Source organism: Arachis ipaensis, chromosome B06 (assembly GCF_000816755.2).
Source record: "Arachis ipaensis cultivar K30076 chromosome B06, Araip1.1, whole genome shotgun sequence".
Lineage (NCBI taxonomy): Eukaryota > Viridiplantae > Streptophyta > Magnoliopsida > Fabales > Fabaceae > Arachis > Arachis ipaensis.
The window spans coordinates 44,116,337-44,125,356 of record NC_029790.2 but is presented as its reverse complement, the minus strand read 5'-3'; the positions used below and the strand labels follow the sequence as shown (position 1 = coordinate 44,125,356).

At 34.0% G+C, this 9,020-nt stretch overlaps 1 protein-coding gene across 4 annotated transcripts; it reads right to left on the bottom strand.

Annotated features, from left to right (window-relative positions):
* Window positions 779–3,617, bottom strand: LOC107648135 (cyclin-A1-4-like). Of its 4 annotated transcripts, XM_021104455.1 has the most exons (6): window positions 3,152–3,617; window positions 2,077–2,120; window positions 1,661–1,694; window positions 1,405–1,554; window positions 1,166–1,300; window positions 779–1,056 (listed from the first exon to the last, which is right to left on the bottom strand). In XM_021104455.1, the coding sequence occupies exons 2-6, from the start codon at window positions 2,112–2,114 to the stop codon at window positions 994–996; spliced, it is 420 nt and encodes a 139-aa protein (XP_020960114.1). In that variant the 5' UTR covers window positions 2,115–2,120; window positions 3,152–3,617; the 3' UTR covers window positions 779–993. The 4 variants fall into 4 exon arrangements, 3 of the variants coding, with proteins under 3 accessions (XP_020960114.1, XP_020960113.1, XP_020960115.1); XR_002348726.1 differs by lacking the exon at window positions 2,077–2,120 and having other exon boundaries at window positions 779–1,079; window positions 3,152–3,166; XM_021104454.1 differs by lacking the exon at window positions 3,152–3,617 and having other exon boundaries at window positions 2,077–2,282.

Here is a 9,020-nt window from a genome sequence, read left to right as displayed (position 1 = left end):
AATAAAATTAAATATGATTTAATAAATTGAATATAAGATTTAGAATTATTCATGAAGAAAAAGAATGCTTTGAATATAATGTATCTTTGCTTCATAACTCGAATGACATAGTCTCCCCATTCTCACCTAGAAGTTTTGGATTCGAATCTCAATCCTAACTGTTGAAAAAATAAATAAATAAACTTATACATGACAAGAAATTACCGGAATAGCGACGGATTTAGCTACCGATTTTTCTTGAAAATCACTTGCCATTAGCTTCGCGACCGATTTAGCGACCAATTCTGGTAGTCACTAAAACCTTGATCGCTAAATTCAAAATAGCGATCGATGATGGTTGCTAATATTTAGTGACCAATTTTAGCGACCAATTTTCAAACAAGGCCACCTAACCATAAAAATAATTTTGGTCGCTAAATCGGTCGCTAATAAGATCGGTCGCTAAATAGCAACCAATATTTCGGTCACTAAATCGGTTGCTGAGGTATTGGGTCGCTAAATGGAAACTGATATTTTGGTTACTAAATCGGTCGCTAATTTTTCAGTCGCTAAATCGGTCGCTAACAGCTAACTTCAAAATTCTAAAATCGGTTGCTAAATCAGTCGCTACTGCTGCTTTCTAATTATAAATTTTAACTAAATTTCACATATATCACTATTAAAATTTAATTTTTAAATATAACTCTAATTCAATAAAATATATGAATAATCAAAGATAGATAACTATTTATTAAAATCGAATGTCAATAATTATTGAAAATCATATAAAGATGAAATAGAAAATGGATTCTAATACAAATAAATTTATATTTATGTATATTACATATATGTATTGAAAAAAAATGAAGGCAAAAACAACATGCCACATCAAATGAAAAGCAGATACAACAAGAACTCTTCTAATCAAGGTGGGAAAAATGGTAACTACATATACAATGATAAGAGAAGAGTGGCCTTCTCTCTTGAGAACCGGCAATTCAACTGTATCTTTCCTCAATTCTGAAAATATTCTGAAGGTATTGAGGGAGAGCAATACTTCTTGGCCACATTTTTGTACCGAAAACACAAATTCAACATATCTATGAGTTAAGAGGAAATTATTAGACAAGGGAACAACAAATCATAGCAGCACCCACTCAAGAAGCAAAGATGTTTATGTTTATACCTTGTGCTGACTATACTTTTCCCTAATTGCAGGCAAATTGGAGTTAGGATTGTTGCAACAAAGTCGATGGAGATCCCTTACACAACTACACAAATCAGAAGGTTGGTATTGTGTATAGTGCTTCAATGTAGCATTCTGTTTAAAAAGAAAAAATAATATCAAGCACAAGTATATATACCCTTAAAATAAATACATTAAGAATCTTAAAATGATCATAGGATTTGTTGATAGTACTGTACCCATGGTTTGGTTGAGGGGGAGAGTATAAACTTGGCTAGAAAAATTGCAGAAGAAGCTATTAGTGACGGAGCATAACAAAGCATATTGTACTCCAACAAAGACAATTCGACAATGTAGTTTGTCAAGCACTCTAGTTGCAACGAAGGGGTCTGAAAAAATAAAGACATGGAATCATTTTTCTGTTAGAAGTGGAGTTTAATTAAATGCAGTACTAGAACTACAAATAGAAATAACCAGCATAAGAGAGGAAGATACCTCACTGACTCCTTGAGCTGTACGAATGAACCGTCTAATATCACATGAAAAATAAAAAAGGTGTTTAATTAGGCCATTAAGAAACCATAGAACTTCAAATGATCAGTAAATGATAGCAATCACTTTAATCACTACCTTAAGAAATACTTAATTGTTCGAGCTGTCATTTCAAACTTAAGCCTAAGCCAATCAGAATACCAAGATTACCAAGATATAGTTCAGAAATTATAATAAGCTAGGTTGTCAGAAATAATTAATAATTACAGATTAATATATCAAATAGTAGTTAGGTGCAAATTTGTTATTATGGATGTCCCTTGAGCTAAGTTTCACACTACTATGCTGGAGTATTAGGCGCATACATTATTATACGTTTATTAGGTGGTAAAGAAGTTAAAGAAGTTAAAGAAACTAACCTCCACAATATTAATTGCTTCATTTGGAGGAATGGCATGTAAGACTCTACATAAAGGAAGACAAGATTGATCCATTAGCTTAATATTTACCAAAATAATAATAATAATAATAACAAGATCTTTCAAGACACTAGCATTTTCTGATTGACATGATTTATCGAAATATAAAAAGGCTAAGCAGGATGAGTTAAAAAAAACAGAAATATCCTAGAGAGAGGCCAATACTGCTCAAATCTAAAAAATTGGTTACAACCAAAAGAAACGAATTGATATTAGAGGTCATTAAATCAATGCGAATGCATTTTTCTTCCAAGATTCTACTTGCATATGACCAATCAATGAAAAATCACATGCACTAATCATATGACTTTTAGGCCAACATTGTTAATGTGATAACGTGCTTATAAGTTATGATGGTTTCCATGTGTTGTTAGCATATTTAGAAAGCACATTTATGAAGAATAAAGTAATTATCATCCCAAATTTCAGTATTGCAGCCAATCATTTGGTAACAAAGCATTTAAATACGCTACAAGATCAAACAAAATTAAGACAAACCTTTCTTCTAATGAGGAAACTAAACCATTTGTCAAAGCCACTCCACCAGTCTGTTTAAAGGTGTCAAATGTCAATTATTTCATATCATTTTGTAATATTAAGAACACAAATACACTAAGCTCAAATGTTCACAAAAAAGCTATCAAACAGGTGGATGTCCATTGAGAAGAAGTTAAAGAAACATTCTATCGAATAGGTGATGGGAAAACTACCTATCAAAATGCTCTAGCTCTCATATGAGGTGGATTAGAAAGACAATTTACTCCCTCGCTTACAGCTACAACAACATTGAAATCCCCAAAAACAACAACAACTACTACTAGGGTGCAATCTCTTTAGACATTTGCCAAAATTCTAACGCATTAACACCATACACATTAACGCAAAACAAGGAATTCGAATTTGATAAAAATTAAAGATGTAAATAGTTTTGAAAATTCAGGACAAGGCAGAAACTAAAATGGAATTAAAAATCAGAACAAACAGATAAATAAGATGAGAGCAAAATAGAACGCACAAGTGGAGCAGGATTGCGGTGAAATTGAACTGACAGTGGTGAAAAGCAACTACGGCAAGGTATAGCTCCACCAACGGCGCACAGCTTGATGGCAGACTCCACCCGTAGCAATGGCAGCAAGGGCTTCCCCTGGCGGTGGCTCAGACGGCAGCAGCGACGGTGACCAGCTTCAACGGAGCTCGCACTGTCGCATTTCTCTTCCCTCTCTCTTCGAAGCTCAATGGTGACGTGTATTTTCAATGCTCTCCGATCTCCTCTGCTCTCTCACAGATCTCTCTTTCTCCCTTTTTCCCCATTTTCATTTCATTTATTTCCTTTGTGGTTTGCTGAACTGTGTGTTGTGTGTATATGAGGGAGACGGGTTGGCGGTGGGGGAGCGAAGAGAGAGTGAGTGTGGCTCACGGAGGAACAATCAGGTGGGAGGTATGTGGGTGATTTTGAAATTAAGGTTAGAGTTTGTAGGTTCTAATTTAGCAACTGAATTAGCAACTAACTAAGTTTCATTCTATTTATCTATCGATTGGTTGTAAAATCGGTCACTAAATTGAAAAATAGTGACCGATCTTATGACTAAAGTCCCAAGAACATTTCTTCCTTTGTTTTAGTTGCTAATTCGGTCGCTAAATTAAAAAATAGCAATCGATTTTAACGATTATTTTTATTCTAGTTATATAAAACTAATCGGTCGCTAATTCGGAGGCTATTAGTGACTAATTCCGTTAGTCACTAAAATCAGTCGCTAACTTAACAATTAGCAACCGATTTAGCGACCAGTACATTAGCGACCAAATTATCAACCATATAGTTGTTCACCCTTTCACTATCAGTTGCAAAATTGGTCGCTAAAATAAAAAATAGCGACCGATTTTAGTGACCAGCTTTATTCTGGTTGTATTAAAACCTTATCGGTCGCTAATTCGGTTGCTATTAGTGACCCGATTTTGTTGGTTGCTAAAATCGATTGCTGAATGTAATTTAGCGACCGATTTAGCAACCAATATTTTTTTTGTCCTAGAAATTCTAAATCGGTCGCTAAATCGGTCGCTATTAGCAACCAGTTTTTTCAGTCGCTAAAATTGGTCGCTATTCTGATACTTTCTTGTAGTGATATCATGTTTATAAATAATTACTTTATAAATGTTTATCATTATTTTGTTATACATAATAATGATATAATAAATTTTTTAATATTTTATTTAATTTAAATGTATAAATTTTATATGTTCTAAAATTTAAATAATTTAACAATTTTTATGTTTATTTTTAAATAGTATTTATTTTAAAATTTTAAATTATTTTTTCAAATTTAAAATTTTAAAAATAAATATAAAAATTAATCTCTTAAAAATAATAGAAAAGCGGCTGAACAAGCACGATAGTGCCTGTTGAACCGCTAGTAGCTATAATATGTTCGGCATGATACTTTGCCCCCACTTTGACTTCGAGTATTGATATCCCATCCATGAGTTCCAAATGGAAAAAGAAGAGGATATTGTAGTGGATCGTAATAGCCAATGAATTCCTGAATCCTTCTTAGGCTACCAACATGAGTTTGCACCTTAATATCTCGTCCACGAATCATTGTTTCAACGTCATCACCAACAATTATAGCTGCTACCTGTGACACAGTTGGAAGACTATATTGTGCTTGATTAGCAGGTTGCTCTCTGATGAATCCATATTTGATGATAAATTTTGGAATGATTTGAGTGGATTTCATCATATAAACCCATATTTATTCATCCAAATAGCATACTTTTGTGTTCTCTCCCTAAATTGAGCTTAATTGTGAAAACATGCCATTTTGTTCTTAATTTAATTGATTTTAGCCCACTTTCATTCCAGTCGATGCCTTGATAGTTTTGATGAGTGATTTCATGTATAATAGGTAGGAATGGCTTAATAAGAGTGGAAGAAAAGCCCAGAAAAGCCTAGGATGTCTACTTTCCAACGCAATTGAGAGCACGCCAATTAAGCTTCTATAGCTCCAGAAAATCCACTTCGAGTGCAGGAGGGTCAGAATCCAACAGCATCTGCAGTCCTTTTTCAGCCTCTGAATCAGATTTTTGCTCAGGTCCCTCAATTTCAGCTAGAAAAATACCTGAAATTACAGAAAAACACACAAACTCATAGTAAAGTCTAGAAATGTGATTTTTGCATAAAAACTAATAAAAATATAATAAAAAGTAATTAAATCATACTAAAAACTATGTAAAAACAATGCCAAAAAGGGTATAAATTATCTGCTCATCAGTACGCACAAGAAGCACAACACCACGTGTGCACACGCACGACAACCTGTGCGCATGCACGACAACCCGTGCGCACGCACAAGTGAAAGATCAGCAAGTGTGCGTATGCACAGGTTCCAGCACGTGACCTCATTAATGCAAATCGCTGGGGGTGATTTCTGGGCCTTCAGAGCCCAGTTTTGGACTTTCTGAAGCTGATTCAGTGCTATATCAAAGGGGCATCACTCCATGTCAAGGGAAGAGCAATTAGGGTAGATTAGAAACATGCTTTAGGTCACATTCTAGAGAGAGAAGCTCTCCCTTCTCTCTAGAATTAGGGTAGATTAGGTTAGATCTCTCTTAGATTTAGGTTTAATTCTTGTTTTCATTAATTAAAAAACTATTTATTATAGAAAAAGTTAAGTCTATAAAATATATATAATTCACTCTTGAATGTAATCAAAATAAATATATATTTATTTAATTCTTTAAATTTTACATTAATTATTAAAGTCTTGATATAATGGATGTACTCTTATAAAAAAATGAAATGACTTTATAACTATTTTTTGTTGGAAAAAAACATGACTCAATGACTATAGAGTATAATTTAAACAACTATAGATAAGTAACATAGGTAATAAAAAACATTCATAAAATTTAACTTTTTTTATATTTGGTACAAAAATAAATATAATAAAATAAATCACTATTCTCATATAACATAAAATTTAACATTATCCTTTTCTAGAGTCATCTATTTTTTTAGTTTTTATCCTTATTTTTGTACTTTATTTTAATTTTATTAAACTAAAAAGTACTAATGTCATTTAACTTTAATTTTTAACTTTTATCATAAATGAAAATATGTGACTTTGAATTTATTAGATAATAAAAAAAAGTTAAATTTACTCATTCATTATATATATAGGAGTGCAGATGATTCACATAAGAGTTATATATTCTATACAAATTTTTTGAATGCTTGATATTTTAATTTTTTTAAATGATAAAATATGAATTAACAAGTATGAAAAATAAGTATCTTTATAATAGTTATACATCTAGATATCTAAATCAAACAAAAAAATACTTTTTTAACCAATCTTTAACAACTAAAAAGTTAACACAATGGATATGTATGGATCAAAATGATAAACAAAAATGAGAGCTGCGATAATGGTAATATGATATGGTGGTAATTGATGGCAGTCGGGTTAATAGAGGAAGAAAACAAAAAAGGAGAATAAAACAAGGCAACATAATAGTGACGGCGAGACAATAATAGTTATACATATGGTGCACGAAATCACAATCACACTTTTGCAATTCCGCACAACTAACCAGCAAGTGCACTGGGTCGTCCAAGTAATACCTTACGTGAGTAAGGGTCGATCCCACGGAGATTGTCGGCTTGAAGCAAGCTATGGTTATCTTGTAACTCTTAGTCAGAATATCAATAATTCTCAGATTTAATTGTAAAAAGTAGAAGAACATGAAATAAATACTTGTTATGCAGTAATGGAGAATAGGTTGAGGTTTTGGAGATGCTTTGTCTTCTGAATCTCTGCTTTCCTACTGTCTTCTTCTTCATGCACGCAAGGCTCCTTCCATGACAAGCTTTATGTTGGGCATCACCGTTGTCAATGGCTCCTTCCCATCCTCTCAGTGAAAATGTTCCAAATGCGCTGTCACCGCACGGCTAATCATCTGTCGGTTCTCGATCATGTCGGAATAGGATCCATTGATCCTTTTGCGTCTGTCACTACGCCCAACACTCGCGAGTTTGAAGCTTGTCACAGTCATCCCTTTCCAGATCCTACTCAGAATACCACAGACAAGGTTTAGACTTTCCGGATCTCAAGAATGACCGCCAATAATTCTAGCCTATACCACGAAGGTTCCAATATTAGATTAGAAACCCAAGAGATACACATTCAAGCTTAATAGCATGTAGAACGGAAGTGGTTGTCAGGAACGTGTTCATAGGTGAGAATGATGATGAGTGTCACGGATCATCACATTCATCAGGTTGAAGTGCGAATGAATATCTTAGAATAGAGGCAAGCATGATAGAATGGAAAACAGTAGTAATTGCATTTATTCATCGAAACACAGCAGAGCTCCTTACCCCCAACCATGGGATTTAGAGACTCATGCCGTAGGGAATACAATATGAAATGTGTAAAGTGTCATGAGGTACAAGATGAATTACTAAAAGTAGTTTTTATAGTAAACTAGTGACCTAGGGTTACAGAAAATGAGTAAGCTAGGGTGTTTAGTGTAAAAATCCACTTCCGGGACCCACTTGGTATGTGCTTGGGCTGAGCATTGAAGCTTTCATGTGTAGAGACTTTTCTTGGAGTTAAACACCAGCTTTTGTACCAGTTTGGGCGTTTAACTCTAGCTTTTATGCCAGTTCTGGCGTTAAACGCCAGAATTCTTAAGCTGACTTGGAACGGCGGTTTGGGCCATCAAATCTTGGGCAAAGTATAGACTATTATATGTTGCTGGAAAGCTCAGGATGTCTACTTTCCAACGCAATTGAGAGCGTGCCAATTGGGCTTCTGTAGCTCCAGAAAATCCACTTCGAGTGCATGGAGGTCAGAATCCAACAGCATCTGCAGTCCTTTTTCAGCCTCTGAATCAAATTTTTGCTCAGGTTCCTCAATTTCAGCCAGAAAATACCTTAAATCACAGAAAAACACGCAAACTCATAGTAAAGTCCAGAAAAGTGAATTTTAAATAAAAACTAATAAAAATATAATAAAAACTAACTAAAATATACTAAAAACAGTGCCAAAAAGCGTATAAATTATCCGCTCATCACAACACCAAAATTAAATTGTTTCTTGTCCCCAAGCAACTGAAAATTAAATAGGATAAAAAGAAGAGAATATACAATGAATTCCAAAAACATCTATGAAGATTAGTATTAATTAGATTAGCGGGGCTTTTAGCTTTTTGCCTCTGAACAGTTTTGGCATCTCCTTTATCCTTTGAAATTCAGAATGATTGGCTTCTATAGGAACTCAGAATCCTGATAGTGTTATTGATTCTCCTAGTTAAGTATGTTGATTCTTGAACATAGCTACTTTATGAGTCTTGGCCGTGACCCTAAGCATTTTGTTTTCCAATATTACCACCGGATACATAAATGCCACAGACACATAACTGAGTGAACCTTTTCAGATTGTGACTCAGCTTTGCTAAAGTCCCCAATTAGAGGTGTCCAGAGCTCTTAAGCACACTCTTTTTTGCTTTGGACCATGACTTTAACCGCTCAGTCTCAAGTTTTCACTTGACACCTTCACGCCACAAGGACATGGTTAGGGACAGCTTGGTTTAGCTGCTTAGGCCAGGATTTTATTCCTGAGGGCCCTCCTATCCACTAATGCTCAAAGCCTTGGATCCTTTTTATTACCGTTGCCTTTTGGTTTAAAGGGCTATTGGCTTCTTCTGCTTGCTTTTTCTTTCTTTTTCTCTCTTTTTTTTCGCATATCATCCTCTCTTTTTTTTTTCTATTCACTGCTTTTTCTTGCTTCAAGAATCAATTTTTTGATTTTTCAGATTATCAATAACACTTCTCCTTTTCCATCATTCTTTCAAGAGCCAACAATTTTAACATTCATAAACAA

Coding starts and splice junctions, on each gene's coding strand:
- LOC107648135 (XM_021104455.1), bottom strand. CDS start 2,114: ATGCCATTCCTCCAAATGAAGCAATTAATATTGTGGAG. Junction 1,555..1,660: donor CAGCTCAAGGAGTCAGTGAG/GTATCTTCCTCT, acceptor TTATTTTTTCAG/ACCCCTTCGTTGCAACTAGA. Junction 1,057..1,165: donor AAAAGTATAGTCAGCACAAG/GTATAAACATAA, acceptor TTGTGTTTTCGG/TACAAAAATGTGGCCAAGAA.